Source organism: Athene cunicularia (genome assembly GCF_003259725.1).
Source record: "Athene cunicularia isolate RWA chromosome 3 unlocalized genomic scaffold, athCun1 chr3_part1, whole genome shotgun sequence".
NCBI lineage: Eukaryota > Metazoa > Chordata > Aves > Strigiformes > Strigidae > Athene > Athene cunicularia.
In genome coordinates this window covers 62,891,717-62,918,519 of record NW_020799097.1, presented here as the reverse complement: position 1 = coordinate 62,918,519, position 26,803 = coordinate 62,891,717, and the positions used below count along the sequence as shown (strand labels likewise).

At 37.7% G+C, this 26,803-nt stretch overlaps 1 protein-coding gene across 2 annotated transcripts in view; it reads right to left on the bottom strand.

The window, feature by feature from the left end:
- Positions 1 to 26,803, bottom strand: part of PDE7B (phosphodiesterase 7B) — a 178,145-nt gene that overhangs the window by 103,329 nt on the left and 48,013 nt on the right. For both annotated transcript variants that reach the window (XM_026844854.1, XM_026844853.1), the window contains one exon: positions 14,627 to 14,687. In XM_026844854.1, coding sequence (XP_026700655.1) covers positions 14,627 to 14,687 — 61 coding nt within the window. The remainder of the gene's footprint in view (positions 1 to 14,626; positions 14,688 to 26,803) is intronic.

Here is a 26,803-nt window from a genome sequence, read left to right as displayed (position 1 = left end):
AGGGGGGGTGGGCCAGATTACATTTTATTGTCTGCTGGGTGGAATGCTTCAAATCACCTTGCCTGCAGCGTTAGGTGTGGTAAGCAGGAACAGCCTGTCTATGCAAAAAAGAATTCAAGGTTCATTGTGTATGTGCGTGCAGGAGTGAAACAGCTTTGTAGTGTAATGGGTATGACATGCACCTAGAATGAGGGAGAACGGGGATCTTGTCTATGCTTCACAGTCTGCTCTTGGGTTTCATTACAAGACTTTCATGGGGACTCCTGGTTCAGAAACCACAGTGCAGGAACACTTCTTCAGTAGTACGGGATTTTAATTGGAGCAGATTATGCTGTAATTTTAAAATTTAATTTATTTTTGGCTTTTAAAGCCAGTCTTCTTTTATTTAAGATTTTTAAAAATTTAAACCAACTTTACAGTAGCTCTCTGTCATTTAACAGTTGGTCAGGTGCTTGTGAGCCAAATCAAATGCAGAAGTGAGTCCTCAAGTGAACAGGGACTGTCGTTAGTTTCTTCATATTCTTTTTCTAATTGGCTGATAAGGTATATCCAGATGCTTTCAAAGCCCCACTGGAACAGGAGTGACTGTTTCAACACTTAGTAACTATAGAAGAGAGAAGCTGCAGCTTCGCTGTTCCAGTGTTGATACTTTGTTTAGTGGATACACGTTTAAGTTCTCGCTTTGAATTGACATTTGCACTTCTCAAGCACTATGGGACTCAGACACAAATTGCTGTGATATTTTGCCTAGTAGAAATTACAAATAACTTGCCACAAAGCCTTGCATTGCACACCAGCCAACACTTCAGAGTAGCTTTATGAAGACTGGGAAAGTGTAGACAGAAAGCTGTTCTGCCAAGACAGATGCACTCATTTTGATGGCCTGGCTTTGGCAAACTTCATTAAAACCAGTTTTTGTTCAAAGGGCAATTGGCAAGTGTTTGTGCACCAGCACTCATGGGAGAAAGCAGGAACGTGGGAGCAGGTGCTGCATTGGCCAACCTGAAATGGAGGATGACTAAAACCCTCCTTCATTCTCCTCCCTTGCCCAATTAAATCCAATTTAGAGCAATGTTTTGCTACACATTGCGCCAACAATTAAAGGGAGTAAAAGCCCAACTTACTTATTTTACAACTGAAGAAGTCCTTTTTCAGAGTACTATAATAACTGCTCTTAGGAAAGAGACGCCACAGGTTCATCAGTGAGCAGAGGACATTAAGAGCAGAGTTTTATATCTTGTCAAGCAGACAGCTCCGCTATGAGCAGGACACTCTCACAAGCTACACAATAGCACTGATCTACAGTTGACACTTTCTGTATCAGGTCCATCAGTCCCATTACGCCATCCACGTCCACGTGTTAACACAACTCCATCTTGCTTTATGTCAGTTAAGTTACTACCATAAAGTAGGGTCACTGCATTTGGGTAGAGATCTTATTAGCTCTAACTGAATAATCTCAGTCAAGAAACATAATAGAAAACTGGACTTTTGGCTACAAAATAGTTTTATCAAAAAGTTTCTGAATTCCACAGGAATTGTTTCTATTTGTCAGAGCAATTCAGTGCTCATTTTCTCCCACAAACAAAATTTCAGTTTCCACCTGGAAATATTGGATTCAGAGATGCCTTAGTAATTCCTCAGGTGAGCTTTAGCATGTCCATCTCATTATCCCATTTTCCCCTGTGACTGAGGTTACTCAGCCAAGCTGAACCTGCTGTGAGGTGTCACCAGGGACTCCTGTCATATGCTGGAGTAACTCAGCAAGAGACACTGTGATGCACATCCCACATAAAAGACTGAAGTGTACAGACCTTCAATGACTGTGCCTATAAAATGCCACAGCAGCTTCTCTGAATCTAAAGCTTGGTACTGGCCAAAGGACTTCCACTAAAAGTTATTTGATTTGGGTCTCAAGTTTTCATCTTTTACTGAAACGTAATTATAGGATCTAATTTCAGGAAGACATTTTTTTCAAATGTTTCTGAAGAAACTCTTCCTCCAGCTAGCTTAGATGCATACCTGTTATCAAAGGCAGGCAAGTTTTCAAGTGGAAGAGAAGCAGGCATAGCAACAGGAGAAATAAAGACAGGAGTTGAATGATGGGCCCTGCCTATGTGAACCTGTATTTCTGGTGTAGCTCCTACTGAGGGAGTTAAATGTGTCCATAATCTGAGATCCTGCAGCACATCTTGTTACTCTTGAGGCAGCTTCAGCAAGAATATAAAAACCAGATGGACAAAGGTGCTAGTAGTTTAGTAATTCCTGCAGATGATCTTTCCATGTTGAGGAAGAAGCTTTCTGGCAGGACAGTGTTAGAGGGATTTATGCTGTTCCCTCTTCAGAGGCTGTTTTGCAGAGGGAGGGATTGAGACTGCACAGCTGCCAGCCTAAAAATCTTTCTAGATTTACTACTGGAAATTCACTTAAAATTAAACATCAGCGACACCCTCCCCCAACAAAGATGAAGAACAAAAAATGTCAAGTAGGAAATGTTCAGGGTGAAGAGAGAATTGTGGTGCTTCTGATTAAAATCAAAATCAAACTCTCCCCCATCTCATCCTAGGAGTTCAGAAAGCTTTCCAGCACACATCTGCCTCCAGTTTCCTCTTTGTTTATTCAGTCGTCAATTATCAAGAGACTTTTTGTTTTGTCTCAATGAGCTGCACAATTTGAAGCAACTGTAGTATCTAAGATGGTTCTGCCTAAACCAAACACAGATTTGTTCATGGCATAAAGAAACTGGATTGGATTAAAATAAAAATATCCAAAACCAACAGAATTTTCTCTCTAAGCTGTTCTGAGGGTTATTATAATGTCGTTTTCCCCCGTGAAACAAATAATACACAGACTTCAAAAGCCCTGAGTGTTGTTCTCAAACAACAGAAAATGAATGAGATTAAACATCATGATTTATGATGCTTCCATTCCTTCTTTTTAAGAAAAGGGAAATATGTTAATAATTAAAGTCACATGAACTCAGATTCTTTTGGCTCCTAAAATATTATGACATGCACTTGCCTAAAGAGTCCTCTAGGACAAATGTACAATGACAGCAATTGCACTTGTGCTTTGGAAGTGGTAGCTCCCTGGACATATTATTACCTCTGATTAAACCAGTAGATTAATGCCTGTTTTTATGCTCTCTGCTGATTGCAAGAAATTACAATGAAGCATCTGCCATTCATCTTCCCTTTCCAACAGAGCTCTGTCAGTGACTGCTATTGTTGCTACATCATGTAGCTACTAACCAGGGACTCGAATAATTTATGCTACCCCTTAGCTTACTTTCACATCCTCGCAACTCTTTCCATAGAAGCAGTTTTGTGGTGATTTTAATTGAATATTCACAGAATGGCTGGGTGTACTGGCAACTCTATTTGAGGTTTCCAAAACAAAGAAATATACTACCCAGTTTAACAATGGTTTTATTTTATGGCAGATACTGACCCGAATCTGTAAATATAAAGTGCTGGAAACCAATAAGTAAAGAAATTAGGTTCCTTTAGAAAATCTTTTCAGGGCAGTTAGAGCTGAGGGAGGTAAAATTTCTGTCTTTTTCTCAGACAAGCAATGACAAATGCCTGTCTCAATGATCAAAGTGCCAGAGCACATTCTGCACAAAATGCCCACTCATACCTTAACTATAAATTTGTTTTTCTACTTTTCTATAAACCTGAAATAAAGCTCATGAAGTGAAAATGAGCAGGCTTCTTTTTAAGATGATGTTCAAGATGTCATACAGCATTTAGTAACAAAATCAACAATAAGACAAAAGTACTTATAACTGTATAGGCTATCTTTACATACTGTTTTCTAACTGGCTGAAAGACACTGAAAATAACTATCTCTTCTGTTAGCATGTTAATAATGTTTTTTGTTATGATAATGTTATACAATTCTGATGTCAGTTTATTACTATTTTCAGGTGGAGAAGTTAATTCTAGGCTACTAGTCCTTGCTTTCTTGTAAGAAATATCTACTATATAAGTGTATGATGCCACTATTTCTGTGTTCCTTTCATTAGCACTCTGTTATAAAATGAAAAGATATTGTAATATTAATTTGTCTTGTATAGGCATAAATAAAATGTGAGGATCTCACTATTGTGTATCAATAAGCAAAGCTCTGGAATATTAATAATTAATTTGAATTAGTGTTAAATTAAATTTTCTCTGTATAAATCTATAAACTCAGTGTGAAATCCTGACCTAGAGTAAAAATCATTTTACCTTAAGTTTCAAAAAGGATAGTATTTCACAATGGACTAAAATCATATTTACCATTCCCCATAAATGCATTTTAATTTCAGAGTATAAGACAAATGTCTGATAAAGTTTTAGGTTGCAGGCATGAATTGATGGCATGTGTACTGGAAGCATGCAAATGATATGTGGGAAAACAGATGCTTACAACCCATCATAAATTGAAATTTATCTATATCCTATACATCCTCAGTTAAACCTTAACTGAGCTGAATGGTCCTGAAGGCAATGTGGGGGTACAGAAATCTGCATGTTAGAGAAGCTGTTGGGTTGAAGTCAGAGCCAGTGTTGACTCTCTGACAAGGTTCACAGATGCAAGAAGATCAGACTGGTTGAGTTAAACAGCCAGAGCTGAGGCCCCACTGTCTGTGCTGTATATGCTTTGGAGGATTTGGTTTGGACTACTTCTAATTTATTTCCATTTACTAAATGTCTAATAGCAGTTAGAATGCACTAGAGGTGCTTCCAGAGCACGTGTCTTGCTCTGTTTCATGTGAAAGTAATCCAGTTTGCCTGTTCTGATACTGCTTCATAATGCAAACTTTAGTTTGCATTAACTTGGGACAGCGTCTCAAAAACACACTCCTGATCTGACCTAAAGCACTAATGTAGGTGTACTGTTTACAAGAGGCTATAGAGTACCCTCCTTAAAAATTTTACCATGGGTTGAAATTTGTATTTAAAATGTTCTGAAAATCAAAACCGTATTTTCACATTTTAATGGTTGAATTTAGTCTTCATAGCCAAACATTTTGTGATACAGTCAAATTTTCTACCCACAGGACAGTGTGATCATCAGGCCAATCTTGACCCATTAAGCATCTGAAAAATCTTTTATCGTGCCGTCAATTTACTTTATTCAACTAAAATGCAGGAGCTATTCAGATGTCAGAAAAGATCCTGCAGCTATGTCACAGAGCAAGAGAGAGAGAAATTAAGACTTCATATAGACAGTGAGGAAAAGAATTCAATTAATAAAAACAATTTCCTATATACATTACTACAAATATGCTGAAAACTTAAAAATTGCTCTTATATTAAAAAACAATAAATTATCTTACAGGTGAGATTGATTTCCCTGATTTTCTATTATCCCCCATACTTCAAAGTTTAAACATCACAAAAACCAATGTCCATACTCCAGGAGTAAGATTAGTCTCCTCCAACTGCTTGCATTCACACTTCAGCTTCTTTAGCAGTCAATGGGCAGAAATAGACCCTCTCTGAGTAGGGTTCCTCAGACCAGTTTTAGACATCTATTTTGCAATGAGCTGCGTCTGAAGGAAGTACCTCCTTATTCTTTTCAACTGCAAAAGGGAAGATTAGATAGCTGTGAACTTCAAAAAAAAGTTTTTTACAGATGTTTACAGACATTCTGTCAAATGAATCACATCCCAACTATCTTCAGCATTATTTCATCTGCAGAGTGAGAGGAATGCCCTATAAGGGAAATCCAGTAGGAGCACTCTGAACTTTTCTGTAAGAAATACAGTAATCTCTTGACATGGCTATTTGAGATTCAGAAATTCCATTTCTTGTTGCTAAATTGAGTTCCTGTCATTTATTACCAATATTCACAGTCACAGTCTATGATTTCATAAGACCAGAGCCTCAAGAATTTGGATCAGATCAGGGCTTGAGCATGCACAGTGCTGGACACCGTGACTGACCCTGGCATGGGAATGTATTTCAGCCTACGCTTCTTTTGGCTTCAATGAAAATATGTAAATACATGCTTAAGTAGTTTGATGATGAAGGGATGATCTAAGAGATCAACTTAATGCTTTAAGAAGTATGAGATGTACAAGGAAACAACAGATTATCATTAGAAAGGATAATTTAATTAAAAAAAAAAAAAAAAGGGAGATAAAGCCATCAAGAAAAGCTAGCTACCCAGCTAGCAAGGCCAAAGAAGAGCAGGTGTTTGATTTTGTGGGTTTTTCTTTTGTATACTAAACGTGAAAAGAAATCCTACAAATAAGACACTCCCAATTTTCAGCAAGAATGGTAAAATTATTAACAACACTTCAGAACAGCAAAATTTTTTAGCTCCAGAACACAGGAATACAATGAGACATCCTTTACAACACTGAGCAGAGAAGAATGTAAGAAAATGCATTCTTAAGATGAAAAGTTCATGAACATTTACAGCCAGGAACTGAGTGCTTGAAAGTACAGGAACTTCACAGCTTTCTCAGACATAAATCACTCTTACTAAAGGTGGCTACACAGTAATCTATAGGAAAATACAGAGACTGTGAAATTTCAAGGTATGACCAAGTAATAATTAAAGAAACAAAAATTAACTGCTAGAGATGAGCTCAAACCACAAAATATAAATTTGAACGATTTAAATCTAAGTTTGGATATTTTACATCTGGAGATTTTATTATACTTATGCTATCATGAAGGGAAGGCTGGCTGTAGAACTGTGGATAAGTGTTTTCTTCTTCAATTTGGTCCCATTAATAGATCTAATAATTGCTTCTTTCCCCCCTTTCCCATTTTTTGAGAGAGAATTATTACAGCAGTATGGTTAGTCACAGCAATTTTCTGTACAGCAAGTACTTTGGGTGAACACATCCCACTCATAACAGTTTGGACAAAGAAGATGGTAAATTACATGAATGCAGTCCATGTTTAGGCACGAGGTTAGGCACGAGGAAAAATCAAACTGTGAGGCAGTGTACTGAATAGGCAATTGAAATCTTTTTTCCAACAGGGGATCAGCAATAACTCATGTGACAAATACCATGAAATAAGATATGAGATCATCTTCAGTAAATCAATCAAGCAACTGTTTCTCTGCTTTATCTAAGAAGTGCCTAGTTAAAAAAATAAATTAAAAAATAAAAAAATAAAAGGAAAGGTCTGGAAAACAAAACTCAGGATTCTCCTTGTCTTACATGTGTGTGCTCCTCCAGATGGGGTGCAAATCATAGGCCTATTTGTTATCCTCCTGGAACCATACCCAGCATTTTAACTTGTGCAGGGTCACAACAGGTGGAACAGAGAGCACATAGCCCCAACCTGTATTACCGTGGTTTGGTGGGTAAGAAAAAAGTGGGTGCTGTGAGTTTTAACTACTTAATGGTGATGAAAGCCCAGAATTCAAAGTTTAAAATTCCACTAGATTATTACATACATGGGCAGCTGAATGCAATCCTTCTGTCTGCAGCGTGCTTTGGACAAGAAGGGGGGGTACTTCCTGGCTTTGCACTGCACTAAATTTGCTCGTATTTGTAGCCATGCTTCAAGTGCAACTGCTGGATAGGACTTAGAAACCTGTGCATGTGATATGTGCTGAGATTCTCAGCCAAGTCAAAAAGCCTTCTGATAGACAAAGAAGCTGAAGAGTCAGGCGTTAGCATGTTTTTAGTTGGGGAAGGAGGGGCTTTTTAATGATATCTTGAACTTTGGTATCTTGACTAGATCCTGTGGTCCCAATGTAGATGTGGGCAACACAGTAACTCTCCCTTCTAGAGAAAGCCATCATGGTCTGTGTGCATCATATTAATGGTGTTGGATCATCATTATTGAATTCCCTCAAAGTCCTCTGACACCCCCATTTCTTTCCCGCACCAAGCTCAGACACAGGATAAAACTATATATGGTTCAAGTTAATGTAAATAGAAAAAAATAGCCAGAAATTAAATTTAGAAAAGTGTTTCATATGCCTATTTAAAATACCAAGGCCAGTTATTGTCTCCTTCAGCACCTTTCTAAAACATAGAATACTGCAAGACAAGTGGTTTCAGTCTGACCTGATCTACAGGACAGAACAGGATAAACAGGTGGTCACTGTCACTCAGTTACCAGGCTATATAATTACCTAAAATAGTAATTAAATCAAAATTACTGCAATAATAAGATGGTATTAAAGAACTGCTCTTTATAATGTACTAAGGGCATCAGAATTTTGAATTTATTTTATCTTTTTTGTAGTTTCTTGACCAAATTAATTGAATAGTCATGAAACTAGGAGATGGATTTGATATTTACCTTCTTTGTGGTTTTGGGCACAAATCTCATGATAGTAAAGACAAAGAATTCCTACTTGTTTAGCATGAAAACATAACACAGTAACGAAGTGGCACAATGATGGTGTGTGTATACTATAAACGACTTGACAAAGGAGTCTCTGTTGCAGCCTCGTGCCCACTGGTTTGCCACTTTCTCTCTCCAAGTTACACTCAAACGGTGGCAGCCTGGCATCTCGACTGAGGCCTTCCAGATAAAACCTGGGGCGATGCACCAAGTCCTTAGACTCCTCTGTACTGCTACAAATCATGAGCGGTCTTGGAGAAAACAGGTGAGATTTAGAAAGTATTTCATTTCAGGAAGAGACAGTCAACAGGGGGGTTAGGTCTTAAGTGACATAGAGGAGCAATAAGCCACTATTTTGATGGTGGCAAGGTCACAGAGATACTAGTTTTTAAATGCGCTCACAAGCATAATTGTAAGAGCAGCAGTTGAGTATTTTTAAAGTGCGTTAATACACTGGAATGATGTTTTAGGAAAATAAAAAAAAAAAGGAAAAAGTATTAGAAGTTATTTGAAAATCTCTACCTTTTTTCCTACTCAATTGTGGAAGAGCTACAGTTCCAGAATTCTTATTATACATCATACTGTTCTCAACAGAATAAATTGTTGGTAAGGAGACTTTCATTGGCAGTTACAGTATAAAATATAAGTGAAAAGCTTCTAGCGTGGGCTTGTATGTTTAGATTTGAATTTATCTACATTAACAAGATATCAAAAAGAGACATGGTGTTTACCTTTCTGTATGCATTCACACCATTGCTTTATAGTGGAAAAAACCATGCTTCCCTTCATCCTGTGTTGCAAGCTGCTCATGGAATAGAAACCTATCCCTTTGTAGCAGACATCTTAAGCCTCCTCCCTCCCACCACTATAAAGTTCTGAGTAATGCTGATGGGCAGCATAGTGATGAGTGTAGATTTCTTGCTAGCCCCTGTAGATTTTAGGCCTTAGAAGCATATTGCTTAATTTTACAAAAATTAATTCCTGTGCTTGTCATGTTATTTGCACTGATAGAATACTTAGTCGGCATAAGGTCGAGTGCATGTCTAAGTCTTCACATGACTGGGATATAAATAGTTCCTATATTGGGCTATTTAGAACACCATTGGTCATGCATGCCTATCAGTTTCAGTAGAAGTTTTGCGTGTGCAAGGGATATAGGGTCACATTTCAAATGATGTCAGTGAGGGCTCCAGAAAGCTTTGCAAAACAGCAAAGCTTGACCAGCGGCAGAACCATTTGACTAGCTGCTTCACTTCTTTTTCTTCCTCCACTCCAGGAAAAATTGACACATTTAACTATTCCTCAGTATTTATTTTTCCCAGTCAGTTATATGGTTATTTACCTGATTAGGTTTCTCAAAGTAAATTTTAATAGAATTTTTTTTTCCCCAGTGAAGGTGAGTTCAACAGTTATGTAAGGCAGAGGCCAGCCAGCCAGAGCCTTGCCAGTACCCCTCAGTCCTGGCTTTCAAAACAGTTGTTATTCCAGTAATGTCTCTCTCTGTTAAACTGCGGCTGCCAACTCTGTTCAAATGTGTGGTGGTTTTCTGCTGTGGGCAAACAGCCACCAAGACTGAAGCTGCATCCACAAAACTAATTTCATGGCTAAATGCCGATTCCTTTAACCATAAGTCTCCATAGGTAATAAACAGTGGAAGTATGCCACAAAACAGCCTTTTTTGGGGGTGAGGGAGGTAGGCACCTCACTGTGCTGGAATATGAAAAAGTCTGTTGCCCCAAAGCAACACAGTTACGTTCTAGCAGTCTGAGAAAGAAAGAAAAAAAAAATAAAAAGGGTGCCCCCCCCCTACTTTTTTTTTTTTTTTTTTTTTTCATCTGTCTGCTTTTTCAAGGATTAAGTCTACACCAAAAGGGAAACAAAACTCACTGACATTATTCCTGTCTGTGTGGAATTTACAATAATGAAAAGAAAGCACCTCAGCCATTTGCCATGGGGCGTCTGGAAGTCTTGTGTTTTCATCTTACTAACTAGCTCCTTAAGGAGGGCAATTCACATTTCTAATGGAAAAATCTTTGCAGAGAGCAGAGCTGGCCAGCAAGAGATGTAGCCTCTTCAAAATCTATCCAGCATTTCAGTAAGGAGTGAAGACCAAATCTGGTGGTGGAAGACTGCTTACTAAAAACTAGATCATTTGCTTTTATCATCCATCCTCCTTACTTCACTGTCATCAGTAAGGTTGAACAGATTAAAACTGATGGGATCCTTTAATTTTGTATGTATTATCATGAGTGCAGCTACCTACTTTCTATACAGCAAATATAAGAATAACCCTATCTACTCTGTCTAAACTGATATTTATCTATACACTGAAGTTTCTCTTCTAGTTGGCCGACGTTTCTTCTTCTGTACTAATCCTAAAGCCTGATATGGTAAAGTTGTTCTTGCCAGGATAAATTCATAAAACTCAGTGCTCTGCCATGTAGAGGTTACTGAGTTAGCTTTGGAGGAGATAAGATGTGAGAACTGGTTAAGTTGCCTTAACTTTGAACTCTTCCAAGCTAGTATGCAATTCTTCCCAGCATAGTTAATTAGCTTAGGCATCCAACCAGCAATTTTCACAGCAAACTAACCCAATTATCTCTGCATGATACGGCATTGTGTCATGTCTGAGCCTAGAATATGTCTGTCTACATATGGGAAAAATTAACCACAGGTTGTGCCATTGAAAATAGCAGTGGGTGCTCTAGGGAGAGGGATAGTTCCTTTCTGTCCTTCATAATATGAATATCTGGACTAATAACCACATAGTGAGTACCTTGCTATAGGCTCAATTTTTGTGCCAACTATCATTTTTAAAGTCAAAATCATTATAAGGGCACTGAGAAGCAGTTGGTTTTAACTTCTAGAATGCAGCATAAAGCAAAAGCTTTTTGACATCCAGTTCAGCATTATCTTACAATTTTGTCATTGTTGAGTGCTTTCACTAACTTGATAACAGCTCCAATTTCAGTAGAACAGTGCAGATTTTCTACCTTGCATGGGAAGTGGTGGCTCTGGAGAGACTCGGAGATTCAAGGGAAACCTGACAACACACTTCTATCAACAGTGTGGTATTTTTATGACCTACATTACCATAGTACTTCAGCTTCTCATTGTACTTACAAATTTATTCTTCTTGTTTCTAAGAATTGAGGAAGCATTTCTCTGCCCATTTTTCAAAGGACAATGGATGTGCAGGGATGTTTAAAGCCTTAGCCAATGCCAGGCTCAAGAAATCTGTGATAAGATTTAGAATCTGAACACCGGTCCTCAAAAGGCTAAGGTGGGCCACTGACTGACTTTCTTCTGTGACAGTTGCAAAAGTTGTGTGTTTTTAACTAGTATAACATAAAAGTGTAAAGAAACAAGCACGATCTAATGCATAAGAGAGAGAATGTAATTTTCTGTAAGAACTTTAGTACACATAATTACACTGATACTAAGCATATCCTGGGCAGAGCACACAGTTATTATCTATTATATCCTCAGGAAGCACTGCTAAGTGACCATTTAATTTAGTTCAAGTTATTCCTCACACTTTGATTATAAATATTCATTACTCCAATGCTGTAAGATGAGGTATTAAACTGATTCTTTTGCTCTTAACCTCAGATTGAGCTGTATCTAGTCAGTCCATTGAAAATGTACCTACTTTCACTATAGCCATTGTAAGCATTTAGGCATTTCTTTATTCTTTCCTGTTTTCTATCAGGAAGATAGGAAAAGAGTAAGATTTTTCACTGCAAGCCTCTCTTCCTCAAACTAGTACAAGAACCTCAACCACATAATCCATATTACCTCAAGAAATGTGGACTCAAAACAAGCCTAGCGTTACTCCTAAAACCCTTTAAAGCTAGAACCAGTAGCATAACTCAGATACAGACCTTTTCTGACAAAACCAGTGGTTACCATTTTAGAGTACTGCTCGATAATATACTGTTCCAAGTATGGACTGGTCTTGCGTCAAAGATCCCTTAAGAAATACAGTCAGTACTCCAGACTCCTGTGTTTCTTTTCTTACTAAGTAATTATCTTCTTGCAGTTGCTGGGACTTGCCCTCTGGATTTCTGTCAGCACTGTATCACTGTTACAGTAAATGACAGCATGACAGTTACAGCATATTTCAAAGACCATGCACTCAGGAAAGATGTCCCTCTCTGAAGGCACGTTTTGCTTTGTTTACTAGTTACGCCCACAGACGTTATAATGTCAGCTTTGCATTGATCAGTGACAAACTTTATGTTTCATTCTCCTGGAAATTAAATTCCCTTGTAAAATCTGAAATTGGACACTAAGTGATGCATTCAGCACGAAGTCTTAGACCTTTTAGGTTGCATGATTCCTGCTCCTGCTCTTCTGTATAGAGTTCAGTATGACAGGAGGGCTACCAGAACAGACACCCTCTGGCTTTATAGCACTACCAGAACCACACACATTTCTGTGATAAAACAAGACAGTGGAGTTTGTCTCCAGTAATTGCCCTCGGAGCAACCATATAATGCTCGTTTCTTCTTCCCATACCTCTTACAGAGACAGTTGCGGGATATCCACTTGCACTTAGAATAATCTCAGCTCTGTACATGATTTGGGATACCTTGGGGTGAAATGTAATATCCTGTATCATATATGACACTATAGTCCTTAATTTGTTAGAGACACTGAGTAATAATAGCAAGCGAAATATTTTTAAATACAAGAGATATAACCTCTGAGAGCCAGTCACACCTTTGGCATGTCCCCTCGGAGTCATTTTTACATTCCTAGCAGTTTCCTCACAGGGCACAGCATATGTTCTCATTCTTGCACATGCATATACTACAAGACATAGATAAGAATATATGTAATGGAAACAAGATCTTGTTCTGCTCACTGCTTCTAAAGAATCATTTGCATTAAGGATGATGCCAAACTCCCAGTTTTGGACTGACTTGTTATAAAGATGCCAAACCAAATGATTGGAATTGAAGGATTCATCTGTCTGCTTTTTCAAGGATTAAGTCTACACCAAAAGGGAAACAAAACTCACTGACATTATTCCTGTCTGTGTGGAATTTACAATAATGAATCCTTCAAAGCCAGTGCAACAGACTTTAATCTTCAGGTCATTTTTTTTGTTCTCCCCTCTCCTACCTCCCTGTTTTTTTCCCTAATAGATAACAACATTTGCATGGATAAAACTTCCTTAGAACTAGAGTATTACCAACTCAATGGTACTTAAGATGTAGATTATAATTGGCATAATAAAGGATCACAAGCCTATCTTTTCTGTCAGCTTGTTCCATTAAGAACCTCTAACCATGGATCACTGATGTAACAGATCATTACGGCCCATTGTGTCAGTTCATCTGTTGGGATCTGTGCACTATAAGCATGACAGATTTCCTCCGCAGCAATTATAGTCTATTGTGACAATAGGGTTTAATGAATATAAACAACAAACCACATAATCTGTTATTACAGAACACAACTATGCACCCAGATGGGAATTAAGTTCCTAGACATTGCCAGTTGCAGTTTTAAAAATTGTGACTATTTCAGTCTTCATGTTATTAGATGCAATGCTCTAATTTTACAGTATGCATTTATATCAACCCTGGCAGGTGAAAGGTCTTCAGAATTTAAAGCCTAATTCTGCAAATGTTCTGTGATTTCATTTTTTCTGAGTAAATATTATTTTTGAGGTGTTTAGACACTTATTCCCTGTCTTTCACTGTGATACTAGCCGTGCTGTTAATGTTTCAGTACTAGCATTGGAGATGAAACAAGCAAATACAATAAAATTGGTCACAGAAATTAATGAAACATAGCAGAACATTGCTGTATTGTTTTCAAAGAATAGACACTTCTACTTAGTATTAATTTCCACAAATGATGGACAAAGTGCTACACCCACACAAATCTGTAAAATTAGTGATTGAAATTTTTCTGACTGATGAAGCTGAAGGTCTGACCTAGAGGCTTTTGATACATATTTATGAAAGTAATACTCTCTTTCAAAGTCCAGATTTTCAGATTTCGAATATGGGTTCTGGACTTGAGTACATCAGAGGTTACAATTATAGTTACAACTACAGTGTTGGTACATTATTTTTGTCTATGCAGATGAGCACTGTTGGAATATATATATACACTTTGTTTCAGTAATTGACAATTCACCATAAAGAATATATTCATGTGGACAACGCATGGATGAGCTATGTAGAGGCCACTGTGAATCATCATGGCCATTATCATGTATTTTTGAGAAGAAATACCCACTTAAATGTACTTCCACACACTTCTTATATCAAAAGGGAAAAGACTCTTACCCTTACCTAGCATGCGAACACATTTGGCATTCTGGTCAGGACTATCAAGTGAGATTTCTCCGCACCTCTGAAAAAAAAAAAAAAAAGGATAGATTTAGTTAAAAACTCTGTGATAGTATCCCTGTCCTTGTCCTCTGATACCTCCGTTTATGTTTTGGAACTAGAGATGTTCAAAGGCACATTGTAAAAATGTCAAAATCAAAAGATTTTGAAGTAGCCAAAGGTTGAGGAAGAATGGACATTGCTAATGTGCAAGGATGGGTCAGCACTGTATTCCAGGGTGTTCACCAAGAAAACCTCAAGGTAACACCTACAGCATTTGTATCTATGGCTTAAGCTACTGCGTGATCCATGTTACTGTTAGCATCATACCTAATTATACAGGAAGCCTCATTTCCCACCGGTAAATATTGCAGCCCTCTCCAGTATACTGATTTAGTTGTCACACAGCTGCACCCTACACAGGATCTGTGAAATGATCTAGTTGAAAACAAAGCAAACAGCCATGCTGATCCAGCAATTTGTATTTCTGTAAAACAGACTTATTTTAAAACCCCCCACAACTCTTAAATATTTATTGAGGAAAGCTGTCATTTCACAAAATTTGAAGTCTCCATAAAACCTATGAGTAAAATTGGTTTTGTAAGGTGAAAATAATTTATGTCTCTGTGCTAACATGTTGATGAAAAATAATATTCAAATGTACAGATATACTATCAGGGCTGATGTTCTGACCCTATACAAACCTAGTGAAGGATCTGAAGTGTTGGGTTGTTTTCAAAGGTAAGACATAATTTTTGAGTCCTTTATACAGACAGGCATGTCAGTTTAGCTGCCAGGAGAAACATAATTGGTATGGCTCATGGGTCTGATCCAGCTCTGATTAAAGTCAGTGTACAGATCCCACTCGCTTCAGTAGTGGTTGCTTCAGGTGCTACAGAAAAGATTTAATTTTGTATCACTACACTCAAAGCTCATGATAGGGGCTTAAGGATAGCCTCGTATTTTGTATGTAAAAGTGGTATGTACTTCCTTATCTACACATTTGTGGGTTTGGTATCTATGACCAAATGGGAATAAAATCATCGTGGATCAAGTCTGGAGAAAGCACTGAGAGCTGTACGTTTCCCTTCCTCTCCCTTTCTCTCTCAGGCAGTTTCCCCTTTTCAGCACCTATGGCTTTCTCTCTGATGTAAGACAAAGTGGTTAGTACTGTCTTTTTTTGTTGTTACTGTTAATAAAAGTGACATTTGCAGCAAATATTAAAACCTACAAAGAACCAGGTAAGTAAAAAAACCCCAGAGCTTCAAAGAAGATGAAACACATCAAGTTTAATAAATGAACAACACATTTGGAACTCACTATTTTTAAAATAGCCTTCACCTCCCTTACACTGAAATAAAAACAAACAAACAAACAAAAGCCCATCTCCCACACAGAGTCTTTTCATATATCAGTACATCTAAAAAGAGCAAACAGATGTCTATATTAACCTTCCTAGGTGGGAGCACATACTACTGAAAAGATTGCAACAGAAAAACAACACCCAGCATTTCAAAGTTAATTTTATGAATGCTCTTATACCAGCTCCCTGTCAGTAGACACAAAAAGATGCTACTTATTCTTCTAAGAAGAATGTTAAGATATGGGCATCTTTTCACAGAAATCTCCCAGCTTCTCCTTCATGACCATAAGTATACTTAGACAAACATAGATATAAGAAAGCACGTCAAAATTCACTGCCTGCCTCACCCCTGAATTTATGCTGCTCTTAGAAAATCTTTGGTTATTTTTGATTTAGTCCCTCAGACTTATTGTATGTTCCAGACATATTTATATAAACATCACGTTACAGGCTGGCAAATGATGTCTTAGAATATCTAACAATACTCACCAGCCCTAGTGTTATGAAATTGGGAAAAGGGCTAATGTTCCCCAGAGTCCATTAACAGCCCACAGGATCCATTATGATGATGGATGAACTTTGAAAACTTTGCAAGTAAAATTAAGATAACTGTATAGAAGTTCATAGCATCTGCATTCCCTTGACCCCTGCAGCCCACAGAACTGGCTGAAAATCATGCTACAACAGTCAGCCTAAGAGATTTTTCACTACTACCAGTGCAGCTGGAAATACCAGGAGAAAAAGCTTCTGCAGTAATTTAATTTCTGATGCCAGTAAAAGCTCATAGGTACACATCAATGGGATAAAAAATAAGCTGTTGCCAAACTGCTCAGAGCACCTGAAAAAGACTTAGTTGGATCCTGGATCTGTAAGGTGGAACAGAAATACTGCAGGGACTCATTTTTACTCATCCAAAAAACAGAGTTGTTTGGGCATTTTTGCTGTTAGCAAACATTTTCCACGAACAAGTAAGGAATGACTTCAGGTTTTAATCTTTGGGATTAAACCAAGACTTTGCCACCACTGCTATGCATTCTTGGATAAGCTTCTCCTGTCCTTTTCCTGGCCCAGCTTACTTCCCTTTCTGGTTTGGGTTTGTTCCTCCTGCTTGTATATTGGGGCTGGTACTGAGAGATGAGGCCAAGAGTGTCTCCAGTCCCTACCCATTTCCAAACTAGTCCCAAAGCAGCTGCTCATTCTCCCCTGAAAATTTCTAAATTGGCTACAGAGTCAGTCATGGATCCATGAGAGAGCAGGAAAAGGAATTTAACATTCAGATGCTGGTTATTCTACTTTTTAATTTCAACCAGTTGGAAAGCAGAGAGATGAGGAAGAATAACCCTGGACATATTGGCTGTACATATGCAGACCTATTGCGCATGTGTACATCACCATACCTATCTGTTGGGGAAGCTGAGAGAGAAATATGACATCTCAAGACTGGCTAAATCATCTCTAGAAGCTGCTGCTTCTAAGTAGCACTAGCTGTATTCATAGAAGTCAGGTCTGGAAGAAGATGTCAGTTTTATGTTCCTGTTTTAGAGATATAAGAGTATCAATGGTGAGTTGTAAAGATCAAACATATTATCCAGTTAGGAACAGCAATGAACTCAATCAGGAGAGCTGCCTCTAAACTTCATTTCTTGAAAACTATGAAGTTGGGTTCACAGTCCTGACCTATATTTGAAGCTTATTAAAGGTTCAAAATTCCACTCACTACAAATATGATAAATCATATTCTTGGATCTAAATGATTCCTGAGTTTGAGACATTTTAAATCTCAGTTTGGGCTTCATGGTTAGGACTATTACAGCACTGGTAGGACTGGCTCTGCTGTATGTAGTCCTGGATGTTGGGCTGGTGAGTTTATATAGGCAGCCCTGCTGAAAATACTACTTTTCATTTTCACTTCCCCTGAAGTGAGAGAGGATTTGTTGTTGAAAATCTTAAAACACTGCTGTGTTTGGAAGTGGTCAGATTTAACAAAGAAGTGGGTAAACACAAGTAAAATTCACTCCTCCAGGACTTCATTATACCTTCGTATATCTTGAATCACTGAATTCTGGATTAGACTTTGATGGTTTATTTTCTCTTTCTGGAGAAGAGGAAGTGTAGTTACTTTCAGTTAGTAATATTTTCAGTATTTCCACATAGGATTGCTGCCTGAAATTCATTACGCATGTGAAAAATATTTATATAAAAAAATAAGCTAATAAGTTATCTACTGTCAACTCCCTTTTTTGAGGATGCATGCCATGATGTTGTGTTTGTTAGGCAAGCTGGAACATAGTAAACTAGAATGGGACTTACAAGTCCCCCCCATGGAAAAAGAAACGGAATCACAGAGCAGCTGAAAGTGGAGCTTAAAACCACAGAGAAAAAATGAGAATGTTGCTTTCAGAAAACAGGGACAAAAGGACATAATATTCAGCAGAACTGTGACATGAACTCAGGTCCTTTGATAAGTAAATTGGAGAGCTTGAAGCCAGTCTGGCTGGCTATGATGCCCCAGTACCACCTGTTGGAAAAGGGAAATACCATATTACACAGGCACCATCCTCCATAGTGAAAGACTCTGCTGGAGGAGGGTGCTCTCGGGCCAGATGACCTCTTTGCAAGATACTATGAGGAGTACACAGGAAAACGGGAAGCCTTCTGCAAGGAGCTCTGTGCCAAAACAGTGTAAGTAAAACTGCAGAATAGTAGGGCACAACTGGCAGAAAAAGTTCATGCAGAGAGCAGATGGAAAATCTGCTCTAGTTAGTTGTACTAATGCAGTGATACATCTCAAATTACTTCTACGGTATTACGTGATCATTCACAGGGTGGGTTTCCATTTCCAGCATGCCTGGGCTCACATCACCTACATTTGAGGATTTGAGATGTGTAGCAATAAACAGGGTGTATATACCCCCAGACAGAATATGCCTGTAGTTTTTCTTTTTATGTTGTGGAGAAAACTTTATCTATGAAAAAAATGTTTTTGAAGTCATTCTATTCAACCTGTGTCTGTATGGTAAATTAAAGCATTACACTTTTTAAGAAACGATGTAAGTCAAGTAATTGAAATAAATAAGGCTAAATTCTTACCTATGACAAAATTCATTAAGATCTGAAAGTGTTTGTCATGAGAACTGCAGTAAGTGGCATAATTTTCTACTTATTAAATGCATGTAATTAGCATTTAACTGTTTCAATAATTTTAGAGTGTATAGTGCTTTAAAAATATAACTGTTTTTCTGGCACGAAATTTGAACATGCACAATTTTGAACTTCTAAAGATGAAGACAACCAAGTTTTCATTGAAGAGTCAGCTTAGTCAGTTAAAAAGTTATTGGAGTAGGAACTGTATTTATAGGTTTCTTTATTCTGTTGTGTTCTGCATGTCCTGAGTATGGTGTTCAACATATAAGTTTCTTCTAACACTTCAATAATCAATGAGGTATTTGATGTACATGATCAGCCAAACATGACAATAAGGGTTGGATAATTTTCTTTTTGCAGGAGGTGACAGGGATTATTATTCCTTCAAACAGAAGAGATGCATTAATTGCACACTGATGGCATGGCAAATATTTTTTAAGAATCCATCTGATTTCTTTTTTGAACTAACCTGAAGTTAATATGTTTTGCTCTTACCAATAGTAGAAACAAGTGGATTCCATATACAGTATTATTTGGTAAAAGAGTATTTTCTTTCCTTTTTGATTTTCAGAGTATTGCATATAATGTCTTATTCCTTTAGAAACGAGAGTCAAAAGATATACTTGTAGCCACGATTGATTAAAAGAATTTAAGGCAGAACAAACAGCTTCTATGAAAAAGCTACAGTCTCAGAGGCAAAAAAATGCTATTGTTATTTATATTTGTTTTCCTATTATGTTCCTTTGCTCATCAGCTTTAAAAAGTACTCAAATAATGTTTTCTAGTATTTAAAAGCATCGTTCTAATTGCCTAAGGATTTATAAAGTCTGTTAGTGTGAAGAGCAACACTACTTCGTAATTCTTAGCAGTCTTTTATAAAAACAGAGGCCACACATATATATAGCTAAAAATTAAGGGCAATATTTCACAAGGAGTTAGGCCACATGATCTTCCTCTTCAGGGTGTCTGGAAGATTTAAGATTTAAGGTGGATTCATCCTGAATGCTGATGAAATATCAGAATGTAGGAACTGTAGGGTTTTCAATGGCTTGTTACACTTGTGGTATTTCCAGATCTGTCATTCTGTCTCTCCTCTCTGACAGGAACAAGAGAAAGTACAGGAACTACCCGAGCAGACTGACATACGTAATCTGTCCTGCCTGCAGCCTTTTCGCAGGCACCTCCCCCAAATTAAGGCCTTGTAATAATCGCTGTTAGTGATTAAATCAGTATTTATGTATAAAAAGGAAGTTCATCACCAGAATTCTGCAGAATCTTAAGATGCACTTAAATGGCAAATACTTTTGAACTCCGCTGAATCTTTACCCATGGCCTTCGTTGGCCTTAGGAAAGGAAATTAAGCCAATGTTTTTATTTATTTAGTGGCAAGAGCTTCTTTTTTTCTATATCACACCTTCTTCTAAATTTAACAGGCCTGCCTGCATATGATCAATTCTCTCTAGAGTGAATGACTGCAGAAAGATCACCCTATTCATATGACCTTGAATTGCCAACTCTGAATTCTTTGAGAATTGTACTTAGCCTTTCTTACATGGAAGTATGTATATAATGAATACAACTTGAGAATTTCATATATAAATATTCCCATTGGTAGAGAATACCACTAGAATATTTCAGCTAATGAAACTGCCCACGATCTATAAAAATTGTGATTGTTTACATATTACCTTCCTGGGCCTTATTAACAGTTCTTGTAATGATTATAGATAAAATCTTACACTTACCTGAAAATTTAGACCTACATTTGGCAAGTGTTCCACTAAATTGGACTGCAAAAACCTACATTTATCTTGAACTAGTATGTAGTGTGTGTATGCCCACCCATTTATAACTGTGGTGTAATCACAGTGTATTGACAATTGCCTTTAAAATACTATTAGCAGCCAGAATGCTGCTACATTTGCTGCTCTTCAAATTACTACTATTACATTTCAACTATTACATTGCAGCTATACAATTATTTCGTGGGTAAAGTTTCCAGCTTCCCTGTTCAGTATCAGAATTGAGGCATACTTAAACTGAAAATTCAGGTTTTATTAACATCTGGATGATTTTCTGCAGAGTAGAATAGCTATGTCTGGGCAGACTTGTTTTGAGAGTTACTCCCTTTGCAAGCTTCCCAGTGAAAGAGGTTTCTTTTCCCTTCAGGAAGTTAAAACATGTTGCTCAAATAACCTTTCAACACTGTCAGTGTCAATCTCCAGCACCACCTTGGCAATGCATTTCATTCTGGAACTTACCACGCTGTAGACCCTCAGCTAGTCTGAACAGAAGGCAAAGCAAAATAAGTAATTACAACTAAATTGAGCAATAATTCCCAACCAACCATTGTTGCCAGTAGTCAGCAACTTGTTTGTGGGCTAAATAACCCGAGGTGAACCTTCAGGCAGTTCATTTTCTCACAAACCTGTGATTTACTATGGTTAAGAGTGGTTTGAAATGGATTAATGTTGCTGGAAAATGGATATAGCAGTTTAACTGCTTTGTTTTCTTCTTCAGTTAAGGAAAAAAAGTTTAACAGTGTGTGACTTCATTAGGGAGGCGCCAGTAGCCCTGACCCCCTGAGAATCTGTCAGTGTTTCAATATGGCATCCCTACTTTTAAGTGTTTATAACATAGGCACTGGGAGCCAAATCTAGAATTACTAAGCAGTAAAAATGTTGGGTTTTAATAAGCAATAAGTCACAGCTGAATGTGCATTAACAGGCAAGGCACAATTTGTAGGCATGTTCTGAGGGGGTGCCAACATCCAAGAAATGTTAAAGAACAGACTAATTTTTTACCCTCATGGGATGAATCTGTATTACAGTTCATTTTCTAGTTTACATTTTAAAGAATGTAAAACATCTGTAGATGACGTAATAGGTCCTCCCACCAGAAAAACAGTTCTAAGTGGGAGGGAAGATGGGAGGAAAATATCAATACTAGGGAAAAGGCAAATTCATTGTCTCTATTTATTGTTGCTCTGATGTGAAACATCAAAGTTCTCTGTATTTAAACATTTTCTGGACCACATTAATTGCCTTTCCTCCCCCTCTGAGTTGCAGAGTTGGGCTGTTTAACTACTTTCTATGGTCACTGCCATTTTAAATTTCACTTTCTATTGAAATACCTAATGGGAGGAAAAGAGGATTTATTTGTGAAAATTTAGGTCTCAACTTCAACCACATGTTTTTCTCACACACTTCCCACTGATCTACTGGATCAAAGGAAGGGTCAGAGCCTCAGAAGTACCGACTGACACACAACTCTTTCCAAGAAGCAAATCAAAGGTCTGTGGGAGAACAAATCTCCTGAAGAGTCTCCTCAGGCTATTCAGAGCAATGTGGGATGAATTTTTGCACCTGCTTATTTGTGTGTGCCCACTGCATAGCTTGTGCTTTGCATCAAAAGGACAGTCTCAGGAAGGACAAAAAGACTGAGCGCCGGTAAGCTGACACAGGCATCAGGTTCCTCCCTCCTAATAAGACTGTCTCCCTGACCACTTTCTGAGCGGTACCAAGTGCCAGTGGACACCTGCTCCTCAAGAGCTGGGCATTCATGGTTCCATAAAACATTAGCATGCACCAAGGCAATCCTATTTCACCCTTTCCAGGACTTCATTTTGAAGAAATGGGAGTTGGTGAGAGCAACCCATGCCAAAAGCATACCAACAGCCAGGTAATGTGTTCATGTGTCTGCTGCCTTCACTCACCTTCTGGCATAGATGCAGACTTAGGTAACAGAACTAGCACTGGACCAACAAACCAGGTAGCAGAGAGTTAGAAGTCATCAAACCAACCTCAAAATATACATGTGGAATGTCTCGTCAAGCAGACAGCTTCTGCAGAAGTGAAAATAAAGCACTTAAGGGGCAAAACGCTGGAAACCACTTCTCCCTAGTTCCTCACCTGGGCACCACGCACTGCTCGAGTCTGAAGGTAGCAGGGTCCCATGGATAGCTACACAATGACTGCAAAATCAGTCATCCTGTTAAACATGAGCTTTTCCCTTTCTCTTTTTCTCTTCTTGCTCTTTCCCTAAGGTAAATTTGTGTTTGATGTCTGCTATTCATGAAGGACTGCAAATAAATCTTTGTGTGAACAGAATCCTTTCTGCAACACTGTGTCATCACATGATGCCCTAAAGGAAACCTGGGCCCAACCGCTGTGCAGAAGACACAACCAAAGAATGTCCTCAGGCCTTGTTTTCCTTAGCTGTGTAGATGATTTCAATGTGTCATAACATGAAATCCTCACTTCAGACTAACTCCTGAGCTTATCACCAATCATTTACAGCTTTACTCCCAAATTTGATTCTGGTTATCCTTCGCAAACATTTTTGAGCTCTCCTGCCTCATACTTATTTTTAAACTCTTTTGCTGCTATAAGCAACCTTAATATATAAACACTGTCTTCAACTGTCCTGTACTAATGTCCTGATACAAAATTTTGTGGGCAGCTGTCCAGCATGTTACCAAGCGCAAACTGTAAAAATGGGATCTATAGTGGTATTTTAGCTTGTTAACACATGCTTCTGCAGTCATAACTATTAATTAGAAGTACTCTTAGTTCAGTTTAGAAAAGGAAATCAAACCAAAAAGCTAAGTAATCTTAGAACTGCAAAAATTACTTTCAGAACTTCAAGTACAGCCAGCATACATCATATTTCTACATGCAGAACATATGGAGCTAAAAATCAGCAAGTGTTGTTTTGACAGGAAAAATTTGCATTTCAAAATTTGTCATATTAGACATTGGGGAAGAGCATCTTCTGCATTAAAAGGAAGTGTCATTGATACTAATGTATATTTTTGACACCTTTCAAAGTGGTATTAATAATGTATCTGGAAGCATCCAAATGCCATTATTATCAGGAAACATTTAGATGCTACTTCAATAATTGCTATGAATGTATTTCAGACAGAGGGAAATCCATGGGGTTTGGATATATTAGTTACAGTTTCCAAGGTTGAAGTCTCTTGGAGCAATACTAGAAAAACCAATTTTCTCCCTGAAAATAATTCCCAGAAGCAGAGACTTTCTTTTAGAGTATTTTTTCAAATTTTCTTTTTTGTTTTTAATGTGTGAAAGCATCAGTTCAAAACAGGTGTATTGTTGGCAAATGCTGCACAAAGCTGCTCTTTTCTCTCACTTCTCAACAGATTCTGGTTATAATCTCTTAACCAAGATTACATCTATGCCTATCCTTGAAATGGTAAAAGAACAAAGCTCCTGCAAATGTTTCTTTTACTCGTGGTAAATCTCATCATAGTTTACACAAAGGAATGAATTGCCCAAGTAGCTTCCTTCTTCACTTGCAGGCCCATGGCCTTCCCAGGTGATGTGCATCTTGATTTTCCATACAAAAACTGTAAAGGCATTTCATTCTCTAGAGGCTTATTTCAGACTTCAGAAACAACTGGAATAAAAAAACAGCAAAAAGACTCCATGGAACAAAATGTCCCCAACGTCTGCACTCAAAGTCTTCTTGAGCCATCAATCACCAGTCTAGAAAAAACAAAGCCATCACAGTTTCATAGTTATGTGCGACTGTCATAATCCTGTTTTGCGAACAGGTATTCAAACAAGTCTGGAATGATATTGTAGAGTTCACTTCCGTGTCTAACCCAAATAAGATCATGAGCATATTGGAGGGTAAAAGACCACTTAAGTCACCCTACTGCCAACACTCTACCTACCGCACTTCATTTCCTTAGTAAGTTTTCATCACTAAGGAACATGAAAGTATTTAAAACTTGATTATGAAGAACTGTATTTCTGCAGAAGAAAAAAGAACTTGTACCTCACACTTCAGATAACTATGACATACAGTAAAGCACATTTTATAAGAAAGGTAGTATTTAGTAAAAAGCAGGGTACAAATTAATTTCATAGAATGCCTCTGTACTAAACCGCCTTTCCTTGTAACAGAAACACAAAAAAAGGAAATAGTTACTATTCTTTCAGTCATTGCTAAGAACAGACAACACCTACTATTTATGGGAGCTAAATGAAGGTTAGAAAAGGATTTGGTTGAATGCAGTTCCCTCCCTTCATCTGGATTTACCTTCTGAAGATAAATTCTCCCAAAGAGACATGTCCTCCTGCTGTATGTAGTAATCCTCAATTATGTTGCAAAAATGGCAAGTCCTTGTCTCCTAATACTCCCTATTCAACTAGATAATGTTTTTCTGAGTGAAAACTAAGAACTGTACTTCATCTGTAGCAGAAAAAGGTGTTAACCTCTTGTTGTCATGGGAATAATCTTACATTGCCATTTGGCCTGGTTTTTGCCCCTATCTTCAACCCTTAGCTGCCAAAGTCAACACAGTGAACATATACTGGTGCAGTTTCTATCATGTATCCCCTACCTCCCTGTATAAAACCAGACAATACCTTTGATTTTCAGTGTTAACCAATTTGATTCTGACTAATATCCATGGCATCATTTCTATTCAGTGTTTGCTACCAACCTCATCACCGTATGTCTGAATTTGTTGCAGTAGGTGTATTAAGTAATGTGACTATTATCTGCCATATATAGTTTGTTCATCTGGTCCCCCAAGGGGAAAACTGGGTGTAAAATGTAGCATTTTCTTTTCAAAAGACTTTTATTTTTCAATGTGTTTGTTTTTGTCTTGTGCTATTTAAATGTGATTTGTTCTATGTATTTATGTTAAAGATCAGATTGAAAAACAACTTCTAAAATCTGCCATTATCCATTCTTTTTCTTGAATTACCAATTTTTACATGATAGGCTTCAAGAAAAATCATTCTCCCTGTATATTTTCAGACAATTGCTAAGACACTGAATATCTTACCTAGTTATTTCTTTAAATTAAGCCTCTGTTTTGGTAGAACATTTCTTTTATAAAACTCCCAATGGACTTTTGGAGGACTTTTTTGAATATCACTTAAGGGAACTGTCCTCTAGATTTTTAAGTTCATAAAGGAAGAGAGATGGAGATTTCTAGAGATTGATTTCGCTCACCTGTTTACAGAGAAAGCCTGGATGCCTAACTCTTCATCAGTTAAAGTTAGAAGGATTTAGCTGACTCTCAACACAAACACCTGCTGTACATTTGGACTCTAAAATCAGTGTTAATCCTGAACGTTAAAGGATGGATTTGTACAACAGAAGAAACGTTCTCCCAGTTGCACCACTATGGCAAGGTGGTTGGCAGGTAAGCAGAAATTCAGGAATTGCAAATGGTCTCAGCAGGACATGTGGGATATCCAGAACATTTGGTTATAGAGGGAGGCCAGCATGGACTGTTTAACAACTCTAGATTCACTGCGTTTTTGTGAAGGAATTAAAAAGATGTTTTTAATACTGTTTTGGTCATGGTTATTAGGACTAATTGACCACTTGGGAAGAGTACAAGGTGAAGAGCACAGTACAGCTGTGAGGCTCACAAACAGCTAAGGGAAAATATGCCATTTTCTTAATAGTAAACAGAACACCTTTTCTGAAGCTATTATGTCCTCTTAGCTTTAAAGAAAGGATAAAGTAATAGGGAAAATAATGTTTCCAGTTTTCCTATTTTAGTTTGTTATATACCTTAGTATATAACATAAAATGCTTCTAATGACGTGTAAAAATACAGTTATAATTTGGGGGGGGGGGGGAAA